Source organism: Hydra viridissima, unplaced genomic scaffold (genome assembly GCF_058129835.1).
Source record: "Hydra viridissima isolate aposymbiotic clone 2 unplaced genomic scaffold, HvirCarnegie_v1 scaffold_8, whole genome shotgun sequence".
Lineage (NCBI taxonomy): Eukaryota > Metazoa > Cnidaria > Hydrozoa > Anthoathecata > Hydridae > Hydra > Hydra viridissima.
In genome coordinates this window covers 13,470,630-13,490,431 of record NW_028324307.1, presented here as the reverse complement: position 1 = coordinate 13,490,431, position 19,802 = coordinate 13,470,630, and the positions used below count along the sequence as shown (strand labels likewise).

General features: G+C 30.7%; 2 protein-coding genes across 3 annotated transcripts; both read left to right on the top strand.

Moving 5' to 3' along the window:
• LOC149885214 (uncharacterized) lies at positions 1-2,975 on the top strand. The gene has a single exon (XM_090095192.1). The coding sequence runs from the start codon at positions 356-358 to the stop codon at positions 2,282-2,284; it is 1,929 nt and encodes a 642-aa protein (XP_089951318.1). The 5' UTR covers positions 1-355; the 3' UTR covers positions 2,285-2,975.
• Positions 2,976-9,573: 6,598 nt separating this feature from the next.
• LOC149885213 (uncharacterized) lies at positions 9,574-12,241 on the top strand. Of its 2 annotated transcripts, XM_090095188.1 has the most exons (3): positions 9,574-9,707; positions 10,063-11,517; positions 11,587-12,241. In XM_090095188.1, exons 2-3 carry the CDS (start codon positions 10,068-10,070, stop codon positions 12,114-12,116), a joined length of 1,980 nt encoding a protein of 659 aa, XP_089951314.1. In that variant the 5' UTR covers positions 9,574-9,707; positions 10,063-10,067; the 3' UTR covers positions 12,117-12,241. The 2 variants fall into 2 exon arrangements, with proteins under 2 accessions (XP_089951314.1, XP_089951315.1); XM_090095189.1 differs by lacking the exon at positions 9,574-9,707 and having other exon boundaries at positions 9,937-11,517.
• The last annotated feature ends 7,561 nt before the right edge of the window (positions 12,242-19,802 follow it).

The window sequence follows — 19,802 nt, the reverse complement described above, 5'->3', positions numbered from 1 at the left end:
CGAACTAAGAGATCAGAAATGTCATTAATAAAACGAATATTAGCAATAGGCCAGAACCATGAGACGTGGGCTAAAACTAAGAAAAAACAGTGAGTGGTACCTCAACCCTATCACAAAAGTCAATTTTTAACACAAGGCTATAGTTTGAAGACTTGAGCCAGAACTACACCAAGCAGAAACGTAACCAAAAAATTGAATTGTATTTTTTTTGAAAAAGTAATCTTGATTATGTTATATTGTCGTATAAACCTAAACCGATGTATTGGCATCTCGAAACCCAAATGTGTATCTTACATATTTGTAATCGTCATTGTTTTAGGACCAGAATCAAAAAATATTTTCTCCGTCTTCCATAATGCGAAACTGTCCAATGTTTACTATGAAAAGATTGTTCTTACCTTCCGTCCATATGTCGGACAACAACCAATACAAACGCCAAATACGTACTGAAAAAATAAAGATGACCCATCTATTATCCAAGAAAACAGTAATTAATATATCTAAGCACGAATTATCAGATGCAGAAATGGAGGTTCTAAGTAGAGGATTAAACTTCGTACCCTCTACAACACGTATACCTTATGAAATCTACAATTCGCATGTTAAAAAATTCAAACAGTCTTTGCTAAGACAACTTTACTTTGAGAATAGCTTGATTCGCAGAAGTAAACATCCTTTCTGTAAAAAATCTAATTGGCAACCTCCGAATACGAGGAATGCGACGGTATTAGCATACCTAGAAAAAGTAGACGATGATGTACATTCTCTTCTCAACAATAACTTAATTGAAAAAGATAAAAGCAACCTCTCACCTCAATTAAGAAGAGCTTTAAAGTCCTTAAAGTCAAATCCAAATATTGTTATTAAGAAAGCTGACAAAGGAGGGGGTATATGTGTTTTAGATAAAGACGTGTATGAACAAAAAATGAGTGAGTTATTGACGGATATGAACACATACAAACTCTTACCAAACGATCCTACCAGAAGCGTGATTCGTGACGTAAATAACTTGATCGACTATATGAAATGCCACCACATAGTCGACGAAAAAACTGCAGACTTTCTTCGCCCGAAATTACCTCATCGCTCACCTTTATTCTACGGTTTACCAAAAGTTCATAAAACTAATGTCCCTTTACGTCCTATAGTGTCAGGATGTGATGGACCAACCGATAATCTATCCAAGTTCATTACATACTTCATCCAGCCACTGGCAGAATCGCTCCCAGCCTATTTCAAAGATACTACTCACTTTCTGAACTTATTACAAACGCAAAGAATTCCATCAAGAGACTACATATTTGTAACGGCCGATGTAACCTCTTTATACACTAATATTCCACACAGAGAAGGAATAGATGCTGTCAAATATTACATGAAAAAGATTCCGTCATCGGCTAGAATGCAACATTGCCCTCCAATCGCTTTTGTTGATATCATACTAGAAACTATTCTGACTCACAGCACATTCCAATTTTCCAACGAATTCTTCCACCAAATGACGGGGACATCTATGGGCACACGGATGGCGCCACCCTATGCCAACCTATTTATGGGGCGTTTAGACTCTAAAATTATGGAACAATTTCCTCAATCCATATCATTTTATAAGAGATTTATTGATGATATATTCTTCATATTTCATGGATCAATGGATGAATTAGAAAAAGTCTTCTTATTCATAAACAACCTGCACCCAACTATTAAGTTTACTTTTAATCACTCGAATTCTTCAATCAATTTTATGGATATCAAAATATATAAAGATAGAAATGGCGAAATCCAAACCACTATATATAGAAAACCTACGGATACTATGTGCCTCTTGCATTATGAGTCAAATCACTCTCATCATCTAAAACACAGTATAATTTATAGCCAAGCTTTAAGATACAACAAAATCATATCAAATAAAGAAAGCTTAATCAAAGAGTTGGAGACAATAACTAGGACCTTAGTACTAAGAGGTTACCCACTGCATGCCATCAATAAGTATATCAACAAAGCATTACGTTGGACACAACATGACCTTATTAACAAAACCAGAACACATAAGAAAGACAAAATATTATCGTTGATTACAATACACACAAACATAGGTAAAGCTATAAACCAAATCATAAGGAAACATTGGGACATTATTACACAGGATTCCCACTTAAGAAATATTTGGCCATCCCCACCAATAACAACGTATCGAAAAACGAAATCGCTCAAAGACTCTTTAGTGCATACGGCACATACGGTCCGGACGGACCGAAATGACATGGCCATAATCAGTTAGAATAGAAGCATTTATTTTTTGTTAGAAAGGGACAAGAGCTTGTTAGAAAGGGACAAGAGCTAATGAGTAGCAGTTTGGAAGTAAACAGAACATCGAGAAAGATGATACTAATTGCCTTATGAATCTTTTAGGACATAGCTTGTATCGAAACACATCTCCAGCAAGCTGTCGAATTTTCAAGCTCCATACCAGTCAACCACATTGACTTGGAGCGTCACCGCTTGTACACACAAATGAACGGAGATTGCTTCTATCCAATGCACTCATGGCCCTTACCAACACAACTTATTTTCTGGAATCACGAAGTCACGGATTTGCAGACCTTCAAACTGATGCTTTTTTTCTTAGGTAATGGATGTCCACCTTTTCTTATCTTCTCTTTTATGATACTGGGATTCAGAAGAAACGTTACAAAATTCAATAAGCGTATGTGCCAACTGAAATGGCTCACACAAAATTTGGAAACCCATAGACACCGCTGGTTTTACTTTGACATACATTATAACAAGTTAAAATATCTAAACCTCCAACCTTATCCATAAAAAAACTTTCTATTTTCTATTTTCTATTTTTTATTGTTAAACCCGATTGTTTAATAAAATTGTTCGTTGTAGAGATATACTTATGATTTAAATTCAGTAAGAGTATGTAGTCAAACGTAATTTATAATTGAATATATAACTTAAATATGTAGAATTTGATCTAATCAACTTGCATATGACAGCGGTCCTCGCAACCTAGTGAAAAGTTATAAGTAATAAGCAATCAAGCAATCGAGGTTCATTTTGTTCATTTTTTCATTATAGTTGGATTTTAACTCTCGCCGGGGGGAGGGGGTTCCTTATATGGGATTTTTGGCAGTCAGGTGCAGGCGCGTCACTTGCGCAAAATAACTTTTTCATCTATATCATTCGTTTTAAAAAAGAAAAAAAAAAAAAATTAGTTTTCATCTATGCGGGCCTTGCATTTGCTGTGGACATCTGTCTGACAGTATATTTACTAATCCTAACCGGATTGTTTAACGGTCTGAGGCATGTGCAACATGTGGGCTTAGAAACTTTTTCATCTGCGTGTGTCTTGATTTTTTTCATCTACGTGAGTCTCTAATTGACTCTGGACATCTGTCCGTTATTATTATTTTTACTACTCCTAATCATGAGGCTTTTGCTATTTCTTCCCTGAGGCATTCACTGCTCGGTCTTGACCAATGTATGCAAATACATTTTAAATTCTATTTTATGTTAAAAACCTTTTTGAAGAAATTTTTTAAATACAAAACACACAAATAAATATTTTTTCCATTATAAAAATGCACTTATCGAAAGAAATCTCTTTAATTAATCGAGAAAAAAAATTAATAATCGAGAAAAAAAATTAATATCCGAGAAAAAAGTAAAAAGGTTGTAGAGTAAAAAAATAAGTAAAAAAATGAAAGAAAACTTTCTTTGATCCGGGAAAATATTCTTGTGTAAGAGTGGACTCATACAGTTCTAAGGGATGTGGAACTTGGTTAGATATGCTATGCGGGCAATTAGATTAAACATCAGCGAAACTTCGGACTAATCAGTAAGACAATGGCTCTGTTAATACAAATTGAAACAGAGAACCTCTTAACCTTATGAAATTATTTTTTTCATGCAGCATCTAGTATAAAACTCTTATTTATTTCTATTAATACAGAGCGAAACACCAGTTAGGGTTTTAAGTTCCATTTAAGTTAAAAATCGGAAGGTTTTTTGATCTAATTTAGGTCTGCCACCCACATGAGCTTTTAAAAAAATTTATTCGCTTTTTTAAAAAACAAGAAAAAAAAAAATTTAATTTGCAAAAGAATATTAAATGTGTAATATGTAGGAGATATAAGAAATATATATCTTAATTATTATTTTGTTTGTTTAAAAAGTGTTGCTAAATATAAAATTTCTGCTTTATCATTTTTTGACACCACTTTCTATTTTTACTTGATTGCTTTAGTTTTTGTCTTTTTCTTCAATTTCATGGATTGATATTTGAAAACCAAATATAGAGGTAGAGGTAGCGATAAAGTTAGCAATAGAGGTAAAATCACTTTAACATAAAGAAAGAAGAAAAATGAGTTCTGTAAATGATTTTATTTTTATATATAGTATTAAAGTCTTTACTAAACAATTATCAATACTTCTTAGTAAAGACCATGGAGCCTCAATATTACATTTAGTCGAAGTATCATGACTTTAAGTTGAAAATTGTCTCGATTTTTATCGCTAATCGAGACAAACTTAAAGGATCGTCTCGTCTCGAATAAAAAAATAACAAGACGCAGATGCTAAGATTTTTTTTAAGTTTACATAACTTGTTCTTAATTCAGTGTGATCATGATGATTTTCTAATTGTAATCGTTTGTGGGTAAATCATTTTTTAATTACGACAGTTGTAGCAATTTTAATTGAAATTACGTTGCATAATTGATTCAAGTTTCTACTCTCAAATCATTCCTTCACATGTTCTACTTCTTCTTTAATGATTTTACAAACTGATCTTTACCATATGTTCCATGAATCCAACTATTCTGTGTGGGACTTTAAAGCCATAAAAATGATCGAGGAATTTAATTAAATTAAATTACTATCAGGGTCTTTATTTACGATTTGAGTCTGAGACTTCTCGTATACAAAGCGAGCACCTTTATCAATATACATCGCCAGAAATGTTTGTCTTTATCTGAAACAAACACGCCAACTGTTGAAGCAAGTGGTCTATCTGGTGAAAATATTACATATTCAGGTTTGTTTGTAAATTTTATTTAGATATTAAGATGAACTTGCGAATGAAAACAGAAAAGACGAAGAAAGTAAATGACCCAGAATAAATACTTGCTGTACAGTCATGTATTTGTATTAGTCTTTAACTTGCGTTGATTCTTGAAATATATTTTTAGAAACTATTGTTTGTACTTTAAGTTCGAACTTTGATACCGATGATGATCAAGTTATAAAACCAGCCCGTAAAATAAAAGCATTGCATATTGAGACCTTATTTTCATTTGTTGCCAACACAAATAAGTATGTTTGTTTGATGTGCCCGGAGAATGGAAACCTTGTATGTGGGCCTGAACCAAATCTGCAAAAACATATTTTTCATTTTCATAAAAAATCTGAGTACCTTTACGATTCTCAAAAAAAATTACTTGTACAAGATAAATTAGTTAAGATGCAGAACGAAAATGAAATAGATGAAGCCGTAATAAATTGCATTATTCAAGATGGCCGTCCTTTTAACGATTTTCATAAACTTGGTATGCAACGCCTTCTAAACATTCTTGCTCCATTTTACAAACCGCCTCATAAAAAGACAATAGGAATGCGATTGAGAGAACAATGCTATCAATACACGAACGATCTTAGAGCTAAACTTAAGTCAGTTACCCGTATTACCAATATTTGTTTATGTCGTGTTTTAAGGAAAGGGTATTGGTATGAGAAGGTATGGGTTTAGAGTTATGTGGATTTGGGTATATGGAGGTTGGAAACAAGGTGAGTGGTGTGGAGATTACTTGGTTAGGAAAGGACGAGGTTTGGGTAGAAGCTTGGTTAGGGAATGGGAAAGGTTTAATCTGAAAGGGCTAAACTTATACCCGCCGTCCTCAATATATTCTGTTATATAATAAAACTAAACAAATGTTCCATTAGTTTGTAATGGTTAGCACTCTTATATTCATAACTTTTATATAATAAAAATAATATTCTCTTACGCTTCTTACAGTGTTCAATACTGTTCCTATCAATTACTCCTCTTTCTTTTATATCTTCTTTTATTACAAATATCTCTTCTTTAATTTGAATCCTCTGATTATTCTTCTTTAACAAATATTAAAATCTTCTTCTTTTCTTCTTTTATTCAACGGATTATTATAAAACTGCTTGTTCATCCAAGTACTTTTCTTATTACAAAATTTTTTCTCTTTTTTTTAAAAACTTTCTCTTTAAAATTCCTTCTACTCTTAAAACTCTTCTTCTAAAGAGATGACTTATCAGTCGCTCTAATCCCTCTATCCATAATCTCTATTTTTTTTGAGCTTTTTATATTTTTATATTTAGTTTTTCTTACGCTTTGTCGTTTACCGTGTTTTCGTCTTTTCCCAGTTGTATTTAACTTTTCTTCTAGCGCTTTATCACTCATTTATGTGAAGAGTTGGTGAATCATCTTGTTTACTTTTTTTTTTTTATCGATTGTCGTTTTTTATTTTAGTTCTCCCCCCTTACAAGACTTACTGCATTCGTGCGAAAAGAAATTACTAAGCTTACTACTTAGTAGCTAAAGTAGTACCAATATTTAAATCAGGTGAAACATACTTAATTAATAACTAGAGACCTATCTCGGTACTCCCTACCTTTTCTAAGCTTCTCGAAAGAGTAATCTATAACAGATTGTATGAGTACTTAATCCAAAATAAAATTCTAAATAAAAAGCAATTCGGTTTCCAAAAACAATATTCAACTGAACACGCAATCCTAGATCTAGTTAACAATATAAGTGATTCTTTTTACAAAAAACAGTATGTTCTAGACATCTTTATAGACCTGTCAAAAGCGTTTGATACTGTAAATCATAATATCTTACTTAAAAAAATGGAAAGCTATGGGATAAAAAACTTAACCCTAGACTGGTTCAAAAACTATCTTAGCAACAGGCAACAATGTGTTTTTTCAGATAGTTATAAACACTCAAAACTAATACGAGTCGAGTGCGGTGTCCCCCAAGGTTCCATTCTTGGACCTCTTTTGTTTCTTCTAAATAAAAATGACCTTACAAAAGCCTTGGAAAAACTTGATGTAATAATGTTTGCCGATGACACAAACTTATTTTATTCCTCGAACTCAATCAAAGACCTTTACAAATGTATGAACAAAGAGCTTAAAAGATTAAATATATGGTTGAAATTGAATAAGCTATCACTAAACACAGAAAAAACAAAATACATATTGTTTCATTCCAAAAAACAAAAAAATAATATACCTACTATCCTTCCCTCACTAAAAATAGATAAGGTAAACATTGAAAGAACAGAAACAACTAAATTTCTTGGGATCCTTATTAACGAAAATATATCTTGGAGAGCCCATATAAGTATAATAAACACCAAAATTTCGAAAAATGTTGGGATACTCTACAAAGTTGAACCTATGTTATCCCAACATAACTTTAAATCGTTTTATTTTTCTTACATCCAAAGTTATCTTACGTACGCTAATATTACATGGGCAAGTACACACAAATCCAAGTTGAGTACTATTTATATAAGTCAAAAACATGCATCAAGACTAGTTTATAATAAAGATAAACTCACCCATGCTGAACCCTTACTAAAAACCTTAAATGCACTAAATGTTTACCAAATCAACATCTAACAAAATGTACTATTTATGCTAAAATAAAAAATAAAATAAAACACCTCATACTTAATATCAACAATTATATTGATATGTATTAAACTTAACAACAGAATTATATGGGCTCTCCAAGATATAAACTTGGACAAGTCCCATCCCATTTTTTAAATAACTTCTTTCAAGTTAACTCTAATAGATATATTACAAGAGCAACAGGCAACTTCACACTGCCTAAAAGAACAACAAAGTTCTCACGGTTTTCTATTTCCTATCGGGGTCCGTACCTGTATAACAAAATAATATCAAAAAATATAAAACTTAAGGTATTAAATAATCCTGCCAACTTAAAAAATAAAATAAAACACCTCATACTTAATATCAACAATTATATTGATATGTATTAAACTTAACAACAGAATCTATACTGAAATATTTATGTGTATCACTGACTGTATTTTGACTATATATAAATATGAAATAGACTTTATTTAACAATTTGAAAAGGTACTCCATGATAAGTCTTTATAGACTTCTACGAGTTTTCCTTTACAACAACATATATATATATATTTGAAGAAACAAGAAAATTTCTTGTCTTTTTACCTTTTTCTTATTTTTATTCTATTATTTTTAAAAAAATACTAATAGTCTTTATGATAAGAAACTCTACTAATTTACGTTATACTTAAATATACTTGTTAAACCACGTTTTATTATGATGTGTTATACTTGTTAAACCACTTTTTATTATGATGTTATACGTGGTAATATTATGTTATATTCTTCTTTTTATTTACGTTGCATTATATGATGTCATGCAGTTTTAATGTAACGATGTGTAAATTTGCTGAAGTTGTAAAAAAAAAAAAAAAAAAAAAAAAAAAGAAATTGAAAAGTTATTTCAATAACAACAGACAACGCTGAAGATATTAGAAAGACGATGGGATCTATTGCTTTACGACTTTCATGCGTTTATTACAACTTAAATCTTGTTTTAAATTTTGGAATAAATTTGTGGGCTAACTTTATTCTATGATTTAAAGAAACTTTACACTTTACGAAATTTTACACTTAGTCGACTACATTTTAGTTACGGTTTTTTTAGTTAAGTTAGTTACAATTTTAGTTTTGGTCACAACATTAGTTTATACTTACTTGATTTACAATTTTTGCAAGACTTTTTGAAAGGTCCATGTCCCACCTTAAACATATTTGATAATGAGTTAAACGAATCATAAAATATGTTTAGGGACTTTAGAGTTGATTAACGGGCTTTAATTGATTTTTTTCTTATAAACTAAAGCTTTCACAAAAGCGGAATATTTTTTTTCCTAAATAGAATTTATTTTTTGCCACAGAATCGCTTTACTGTCATTATGAGATTTTTACTCTCCGCATAAAAATATGCTCTTTGGAAAAATGTATTTTGCACTAATTAATTTTTAAATTGCTTAATAATGTAAAAACAAACGTTGAATTTTTCGATTTTTTTCTGGCGCCAGGAAACAAAAATTTGCGTCTCAAACCCCCCTACCCCCACCCCCACCCCCACCCCCACCGGCCAACGCTAGTTGAGAAGTGAAAACCACTGAAGGCAACCTTCAAATCTTCTTGCATACAAAATAACTTCTGACGGCAACCGCCAGTTGCTTTCACCTCTTGATTGGCGCCGGCCACACAAAAATTTCCAGCAGCGCACAGTGGGCCAGGTGGTAGACAAAACCTCAAAAAAAAATATTCGAAATACTTCCAACTACTCAGTATATTATGTATATAAGAGCATAATAAATGGTTTAAAACATTATTTGTAGTTTGGTAGTACATCATAAATGTACAATTATCAATTACAATTGAATATATTTAGAAATTCATTTATTAATTTTTTTAATAGATATATCACCTATAACTATGACAACGAATAACCTTTAAATTATTTAACATATGCGAAATTAATTGACACATTAATAAAATTTAATTTTATAGCTTTACGAAAAATGCCACAACAAATTCCAAGGTCTTGTATTAAACTCACAGTTTCATTTTGAAATATAAAGGTAAGATTCTTATTTATAATATTAAAATATTCTATTAAAAGTGACGCATATAGTTTAGAACCTGCTGGAACCGCTTATTAATGTTAAAATAAGTTAATACAATATATGTATAGCCTGTTGGTGGTGTTTAATTCTGCTCTTAGCTGCCCCTTTAAGTTTGGTAAACATTTAAAAAAAGATATTTTCGTAAAATGCTATTCGCGACAAACCTATTTTTTTGGTTTTAGGTAATAATAGGTGCTGTGCTTATTATACTGGCCTAATTAAATGTAGCTGAAATGAAAATAATGACCATATTTATGTTATATTTTTTTATAGTGGTTGCACTAATAACGTTAAAATCATTTTTTTGTAGTTGATATGAAGATTAGTGATGTCCATAAACGTATACGGCATGACCAACTAAAGCCTGGTGATAAATCATTTTCTATGTCTGTAGAAGCTATTCTAGTCTCTATGAATTTGGGTTCTACTGGATGTGCTGCGTTTTTAAAAGTATATCAAAAGAAATGGAAGGATGCAAACCGGGGAAATAAAAAGTTTGAAAGTAAAAATAAAAATTGGTTGGCTCAGGACTTTAAATCTACATACAGTAATAATATATCTGAGTCTGATAATTCTAGTCAATCACATAATATTGGTGGAAGACCAAGTTGCTCCTTTGAAGACGCATCTGACAAAACCAAAAGAAGAAGACTCAATGATGTTATAAATAATTTTACTACTGATGAGTTGCTCCACTCAGCAAGGCTTAAATTAAGGAATGAGTTTAATTATGAGGCTGCCAAGCAAGTTGCTGAGATATCAGAACCTTCTAGTCAATTTAAAAAGTATACACCTAATGAAGGTCTGGCATTAATTATAGATGGTGGCATGTCAAAATCAACCTACCAACTTATCAGAAATGGAGCTGAAGAACGTGATTGCCATATATATCCTTCATACAACAACATAAGATTGTCTAAAGCTAACTGCTATCCAGAGAACATCTTTGTTGATGATTATTCAGCACAAATACCACTACAAGAATTACTAAAACATACAGTAAAAAGACTCTGCGAGGTGCAAGCTCCTGTGATCAGCACAATGCTGGATTGTTTGACCCGGTTGACTTTGCGTTGCAAGGCCGGGTTTGATGGGGCTAATGGGCAAAGCGTGTACAAGCAAGTGAGTAGTGAGGAAGCTGGAGATCGTAACTTAAAAAAAGAAGAATCTCTGTTCATTACTTGCTTAGCACCACTAGAACTCAGTGGGTTCTGCAATGATAAAGAAGTACTATTATGGCGTAATGACAAGCCATCATCTACTGCTTATTGTCGTCCAATAAGATTTTCTTTTCAAAAAGAAAGCAAAGCTGTTGTCCTAGAAGAAGCAAAATATTTAGAATCTGAAATAGAAAAATGTAGTATTTTTAATGTTACTTTTAGTGGAAAAGAACTGGTTGTCAAAAGTATTATAGAACTGACCATGATTGATGGCAAAATTCAAACTATTCTGTCTGATGTGACTAATTCAACTCAATGTTGCTCTGTGTGTGGTGTGTCTCCAAAAATCATGAATAACTTAGAAATGGTGCTGAAATTGGACAATGCTAGTAACTTAGAACTGAAATATGGTCTTTCTAGCCTGCATTCCTGGATTAGGTTTTTTGAAATGGTATTACATATTGGATACAAGCTGGAAACTCAAAAGTGGCAGTCTAGAGCTATTGAAGATAAGGAAAATGTTAAGCAAGTGAAGAAACGTATCCAGACAGAATTTATGAATCAAATGGGACTGGTTGTGGATTTCCCAAAAAGTGGAGGATCTGGTAAGTGAAATTACATAAATACTTGTATATGAATCATCAGGTTAACTATCACATATATGCAATTTGTAGGTACCAGTAATGATGGAAACACCGCCCGACGAGCCTTTGCAGACTATCAATTAACTGCCAAAATTTTGAAAGTAGATGAAACTCTTTTATTTTATTTTTACATCATTCTAGTCACTTTATCATCTGGATTTGAAATTGATAATGTCAAGTTTAAAGAGTTTTGTATTACTGCTCTTAAACTTTACATATCTAAGTATTCCTGGTATTACATGTCACAATCAGTACACAAAATTTTAGTTCATGGTCATGCCATCATTGCTAGACAGTACTTGCCAATTGGACTGATGTCAGAGGAGGCACAAGAGGCCCGCAACAAGGATTTTAAAAAGTTTAGGAAAGATTTCAGTAGAAAGACTTCTAGAATAGACACAAACCGCGACCTGGTTAACAGACTACTTGTATCTAGTGATCCTGTCATAACATCATTAAGAAAAGGTCATAACAAAAATAGTAAGAGTTTTAAAAAAATCCCCAGTGAAGTTTTGGCTTTGCTGAGGGAATCAGCTCCACCTTCTTCTAGTTCTTTGTAGCTAAACACAATTTCTTGTTTGATTTTTTGAAAAGAAGGTTGATTTAAAAAAAAAATTTTTACTAAGCCTATTAATTGTAATTTTGTTATTAAAAACTAAAATATTCTTGATAAAAATAAATATTATTTCATGTATAATGATTATTTATATATCGAAATGGGTTTGGGGAGCAATTGGGTAATAATTAGGTTTTGTCCACCATATCCTATATATCTGGCCCACTGTGCAGCGGCCGCCAATAGTAAGGCGGAAGCTACTCTAGATAGAGGCAAAAATTTTTTGGGAGGCGGACGGCAATGCTTTGCACTTATTTTTTACTTATTTTTTACTTACTAAGTAAAGAATAGTATTTCAATGATAAAACTTTACTTTTACTTGTAATGGTAACTAATTTTTTTTTTTCAAAGAGCTTATATGTTAGTATTTAAGTTGTTTATGTTAATTTTTGTTACTTTTACACGTAAAAGTAATTTAATATTACGAGACATGTGAAAAAAAATGTGGCTTTTTTAAAATCTTATATTTACGTAAGATTACTTTCAAAAATAATTTACTTATACATGTAAAAAGTAGAGGAAAGACTTACGAAGTTTTTCCGAGCTTAACGATTAAAGAATAAAATTACGCGCGTTCGTAAAATTAACCGAACGTAACGATTAACGGCTTCAATTAAATTGTAATATTGAAATTCCGACGAGTAACTTATTCAATTAATACACAACTTCAAGTAATTTGCTCGAAGGGTTCGTCATAACTTACGTAAATCAATTAATTTGCTCGAAATTTCCGTTAAAAATTACGAAAACCATCAATTAATTGATTACGATCCTCTCCCGTTAAATTGTCATAAAATTTCGAAACTGACGATTTTTACGATAACTACTTTCAAATTTCTTTTTTAGAAACTCATTCGTTACTAACGTTCTATTAAAGAATATTATACCTACATAGCACAGCTTCACTTTTATTGAAATTGTCATTAAAATTTTTATAATTATAAACTATTTAAATAACTATTCTTCATCATCTGTCTCTATACTATCATCAACAGTTACTGACGTATACTATCATCAACAGTTACTGACGAAATGTTATGTACTTCTAATAACAAATTATTAGTTAAAATCTTTTTTATTTCAAATTAAAACTTTCGTCTAGGTCAACTTTTGAGAAGGCAAAGTATCTTTTGAATTCTCTTTCCAATGGAGGGTGCTGATCCTCATTTTCAGGTCCAGTTGGGAAAGGCATCTCATCCAAATGCATTCTTAAGATTTCATCAATGTCCATTTCTTGGCTTAGTAGCTCAGCAATAATATCGTTGTTCTTGTTGTCATGGCGATCATGGTAAGCTATTGTTGAAGTGTATTCAACAAAAGTTTTTGTTGAAGTGTGTTCTTCAATAATCTTTTTCACCACTGCATCCCTTTCATTGCTGATCACCAAGTCCCCGTCCTCATATCGTTTCTGGAAGTTTGCCTTTTTTAGAAATGAACCTCTAAATAGGGGGTCAAACAAGTTTCCCATGGCGTACGCTTCTATTTTGATGCTTCCCTCAGGGAATCTCTTGTCAAGTTCCTCTTTGAGAGCAATGCATCATTGCACCATCGGACCATCAGGATCCTCACCAATCTTTGCCTGTTCAATCTTTTGCCTAAGGAAGCTGATGAAGAGTAGCATTTTGTGAATACAAACCTTTTTGTCCGTTGAAAGACTCTCTGACGTCTCCCTGAAACATGACAGGATCATGAGTATTTTTTTCAGAAGGTTGAATTCATCAGCAGTTGGCACATTCTCCCATCCAGGAGTGTTTTGTTTCAACTGTTCCAGTGGTTCCCGCAGCTGTGTGAGTCCAGAGATCATCATCTGATGACTGTTCCAACGGGTAGCAACCGGGGCAGTGATAACCATGTATTTGCCTTATAGAAAAGTATTTATTTCAATTAATTTCGTACTGTTATTTCCCAGTGGGCACATGACGTTGAAACAAAGTTGAAATAACGTTGATCAACGTTGATCAACGTTATTTCAACGTTGTTTCAATGTCGTGTGCCCGCTGGGTTCTTTGTTAAAATAATTAAACTATTTCAATTTGTTTCGTAAGTACTTTAAATCATTTTCTAAGCCTTAACTAACTCACAATGGTTAGCTTCACACTCTGCAAGAAGCTGCAGCTGTGCTAGAGGAGAGTCATGTATCCTGGTTGTCACTTTCGTCCCGGCATCAATAGCAGACTTCAAGACATCAGCCTTTTCAATGGAGTTGCTGAGAATCGTGTTCAATTTGTGATCTGCACATTGGATTGAACCTTCGTTTAGTGATTCCACTTTTAGGGAAAGGGAGAGTGCAGTTTTCATGTTTTATGCCTGGTCAACTACAGCAACTCGACGCTGGACTGAATTTAGGGCTTCGTTACACTCGATTAGTTTATCGAGGTATTCTGCAATATTTTTGCCAGTGTGGCGTATCGAAAAGCGACTGACACCCATAAAACACCCAAACACCAAAACCACGCATAAATATAGGATCGGGATGTCCCTTCATATACAAAGTTACAACAAAATAATTTTGACGTAAATTTCTTCCTATCACAAATAACAAGAGATAAATTTCATTATCAATATCTTAATAAATTCAGTAAACTTAACAATACTAATAAAAAACCAGTAAAAATTAGACTTCAAAAACTCTTTAAAATGAAAACTGATTTGGTATGTGGAGCACTATTTTGTAAACAAATAAAGTGATATAAATAACACTATTTATAAAAAAAACCCATATCGTAATTTACGAATTTTAACGCAAATTATTAACGAAAGTTTCGTAACTGACGTAAAGATACAAATTATTACGATTGAATTTTCAATTAATTCCGTTTGAACGTAAGTTTCGAATCAAATAATTACGCTTATTACGAAAATACAACTAATTTAATCGATTTTCGGAAGATCATTATTTTCCTCGTTCGCGATTAAACTGACGCTATTTCGGTTAATCGAAATCGTAAGTCTCTTCTCTAGTAAAAAGTAACTTAAATTTTGATGCAAACTATTTGTTTAAGTATTAATCTAAGTTACTTTTTAAAGTGCTTACTTTTAAGAGTAATTTACAAAAAGTAAATAATTCTTTAATGTTAACTACTATTACTTGACACACTTGTCCAAAAATGAGAATAATTACTCCGAAAAGCACCGGAAAAACCCTTTGGTGGGAACAATATACACACATTCCTGATATGAAAAATCCAAAAATTGAAATCTCTTATGACCGTCCGAGAAAAAAAATTCAATTTGAAGTTTTCGGCATAGTCAAAAAAGTTTGCAAAATGGTACAATATGTATCTTTGGAATAAAAATCATAAAAATAAGTCAGAAATTGTATGTTGACTGCTTTGAGAATCATAATAAAACAATTTTTGCTTTTCTGAAATTTTTATTCTCAATAAATACAACGTTATTTTTTCTTATGCAATCAAAAATTTCTTCACAGCACTTTCCAAATATTAAATTCAAAAAACAAACAGTACATTCCTTTAATTTTAAATTCAAAATAATGATAATCAGAATTTTAAATTCAAAATAATGATTTTCTTGAAAAATTTCAACAGGTTTTCAAGAGGAGCCAATGCTTTCACAAGTTCTTGCTGTTGAAATTAAGACAATTTTGTAGGTTTCGCAAATATTCTGGATGGTCTATTGGCATCTTGTATCTTTCCCAATGTGTCCTGAAGTTGTGATGCAATGCCTCTGTGGCCTGCTCACTGTACTTGCCAAGAGATTCCTTCCTGTGATCAATGAATTCCTTGACATGAAAGAAGATGGCGTGGACTTTAAGGATTACACTTGCCTTTGGCAAAGAAAGGAAGGAATTTTTGAACTGTGTGATTTTTTCAGCATAGTTACTCTGCAACTGATTTTCAAAACAAGAGGACACAACTGCATCAAACTTTCTGAGTGTATCAATCCATGGAAAAACTTGGAATGCTGAGTCTTCTTCAGCAAGTCTTTGAATAAGATCAACATGTTTCAAAAGTTTTTGGCACTCATTGCCAGCAAACTGGCCTCCTTGAAATGGCTGAAGCTTGATGTGAAGTGCTTTTGGCCATTTATCAGCTTTATCCCAGGTTTCTTTCAGTGTTTTAAACAAATGGTTTACCACACCAAGTAAAAGATGAAGTTCCATGGGTGGGATCTTGTCAAGAACAAAAGTAGAGTCATGCACAAGAGTGGATTATGAACAACATTTTGAAACTGCTTGGCCTTCTTGTGGTTCAGACCTGAATCTTGAAATGAAGCAAAGCACTTTCTTATTGAGCCAAAGTGCGGAGTTTTCCACATTGTGACAAGTTACGGTGATCCGCATCACACCAAGTACATAGATGAGAGCTGGCATGGGATTGAAGCCACATTTTCACCTTTGCACTTTTTTCCTAAAAGAACCCTGCAGGTATTGCATATTCCACTTGGAACTTGTGAGTCAGAAAAGTCAAGTGTGAATGAAACTGATTTCTTGATTTGTTCAATCAAAATTTGTCAATTCTCGAGTACATTTGTTCAAACATAGGAAACAAACTGTTTTCCTACAGTCATCATGTTTTTTTAACAGAATTTGGCATTTTTGCTTTGAAGTTAAAAAAAAGTTGTCATGCAGAATTTAACACTTCGTCAGGTTAGAATTATTTTGTTCTATCTCCCATTTTAAACGTTGAAAGAAAGTTTTTGATTTTTCTCTATAAGTAAAAATTATTTAAAATTTTACTATTACTTTTTTAAGAAATAATAACTTATTCTTTAAATAATTTATATTTAAAGAAACTATTTAGAAAAAAAAATTCAAAAAAAAAATTTATTTTAAAAGTAATCATTACTTAGTGAAATTAACAATTAATTTTCTCCCAACGTTTAAAATTGGAGATAGAACAAAATAATTCTAACCTGACGACTTGACAAAAACTGTTTTTTCCTGGAATTACAAAAACTTGTTTAGAATTAAATATTACTCACTAGGGCTTTGTAATAATAACAAAATGTTTTTAATACAATTTCTGACTTAATTTTATGATTTTTATTCCAAAGATACATATTGTACCGTTTTGCAAACTTTTTGGACAATGTCGAAAACTTCAAATTGATTTTTTTTCTCGGACGGTCATAAAAGATTTCAATTTTTGGATTTTTCATATCAGGAAGGTGTGTATATTGTTCCCACCAATGGGTTTTTCCGGTGCTTTTCGGAGTAATTATTCTCATTTTTGGACAAGTGTGTTGAAAAAAAAAAATAATAATAATAAAAATAACGAATTTTAAATAAGTTTTTAATAAGTTACGCATTTTAAAAATTAATTTTATGTAAGTAAATTTATATGTAATACAATGTTATTTTTTAAAAAATGAATTACTTTAAAATGTAAATATATTTCATAATTTAATCTAAATTATATAAGGTAATTTTTGTTTAAAAGTAACTTTTTTTACATTAAAATAAGTAAAAGTGCCGTCCAAAATTTGGACGATCCATTATCAAATTTATGAAACTGCTTATCCAATCCAAAGACTTTAATAAAATCTTATTATTTTATCTCAGCCAATTCAGTTCATTATAATATTTGTTTTAAAGCTACGACTCACTTAAATCTGTTAATCATTTTAAAAGCTATTAATATCTTTTGTTCAAAGTTAAAAATTGTTAAAAATTTGCAAAAAGATTATTGAGAATAAGAGAGAAGTCAGAAAATTTACAACTCTTTTTTTATTGGTTTCATAAATTTAAGTTACTTCCACTGTTGATAACAAACGACATAGGTAACGAACAGTATCTTTGTTTACCAAAAAGTTGGCTTCGTTCACATAAACTAAAAAACCAGAATACAGATTTATCTTATTCAAGTTTTCCTTTTTATTTTCATCAATAGCAGGTAACAGGAAAGTAGTTTCTTTGCATTAAATCCAAGCAATAGAAAACTAATTTAATCTTTTTAAGAATCTATTTTCTTGTTCTGTTGATTCTTATTAACAATCCCGCGTTCGATAAAGTCTGTGACATCTATTGCACAGAAAGAAATTTTACTGTTACGCAGTGCTTTAGAAATATAGTTCGAGAAACTTATTTCACTTTTAATTTATGTTTTGTGCCGTAAGGAAGAAGGAAAAATTAAAGCAAAATGTAAGTTTTTATTTAAAATTATCTAAATTCTAAATTTCAAATACATTTTTATCTCTTAAAATAATAAAATAAAATAATAAAAACAAGTTTTTCATGGAAACTTGCCTTAAACATTATCGTCCGTAAAACTGGGCAATTGAACTAAATTATGTTTCTGAGTACACTTTTGGGTGGTTTGTTGTGTAATTGTACTATATAATAATTATAATACATTTATTAATATATCGAATATTTCAAACCAAAGTCCATTTGCAATATAAAGTGTCTATGTAAAGTCTGCAATGTAAAGTCGATCTAACCCATTAAAGTTATTAATCAATTTAGACTATTTCGATTTAGCTTGGTCTATAGTTGTTTGAATAAATACGAGTTGAAATAGCACTTATGTTATTTTAAATTGTATTTTCATTTGCTTTTTAATTCTATTTAATACATTTGATTTGTTTATTTGAAATGAAGATGAAATTGAATATGCTAAATTGAAGTCCAACAATGATGTTTAATATACTTATGTTAATTCTTGCTAATATCTTAATTTCATTCTAGCGGATAACCAAATGAAAGGGTCAAATATAGATTAAATGTCAATTTATTTGCAGATTCTATCAAAGGGGATCTTTACAACTTCAAATAAGCTTGTAAAGCTCTAAAACTCTTAAAGAACGCGACATGATTTCACTTTCCTAAAATAGTAACGTCTCAAAGTATAAATTCTATTTTTCTACGAACTTTGAATGCGTTGAAATATAGAATTTATGCGTTGATGCGTTGTTTATCTTTCAGTCTTTCAGTCTTAAACAAATAATCGGATCACCACGTCTTTTAGGATACTTTAAAATGCTGCTGAAATTGAGTTTCAATCGATTAAATTAAAAATATTAAAGCTAATATCTATTATTTCTAAAAGTTCTAAAAACTAAGCGTGTAATACCCCGGTTTCTTTATTCTTACGTTAGGAAATCGCAACCACTCCATTTAAATTCCATGCTGAGAAGATTAGCATTATTTTAAAAAGATTAGCATTATTATAAATAATAATAATAATAATAATAATAATAATAATAATAATAATAATAATAATAATAATAATAATAATAATAATAATAATAATAATAATAATAATAATAATAATAATAATAATAATAGTAATAATAATAATAATAATAATAATAATAATAATAATAATAATAATAATAATAATAATAATAATAATAATAATAATAATAATAATAATAATAACAATAATAATAATAATAATAATAATAATAATAATAATAATAACAATAATAATAATAATAATAATAATAATAATAATAATAATAATAATAATAATAATAATAATAATAATAATAATAATAATAAAAATAATAATAATAAAAATAATAATAATAATAATAATAATAATAATAAAAGAATAATAATACTTCTGTTGAAGTATTATTATTCTTTTTTATTATTATTATGCCAAATACTTTTAGCATGGCATTTACCATGTCGGTTAAACGCCATTATCTAGTGGCTGCAGAA

What these genes read in the sequence shown, in the direction of transcription:
- LOC149885214 (XM_090095192.1), top strand. Translation starts at nt 356, where the DNA reads ATGCGAAACTGTCCAATGTTTACTATGAAAAGATTGTTCTTACCTTCC.
- LOC149885213 (XM_090095188.1), top strand. Translation starts at nt 10,068, where the DNA reads ATGAAGATTAGTGATGTCCATAAACGTATACGGCATGACCAACTAAAG. An exon ending in CCCAAAAAGTGGAGGATCTG is followed by an intron (nt 11,518 to 11,586) that starts GTAAGTGAAATT and finishes TGCAATTTGTAG; the next exon opens with GTACCAGTAATGATGGAAAC.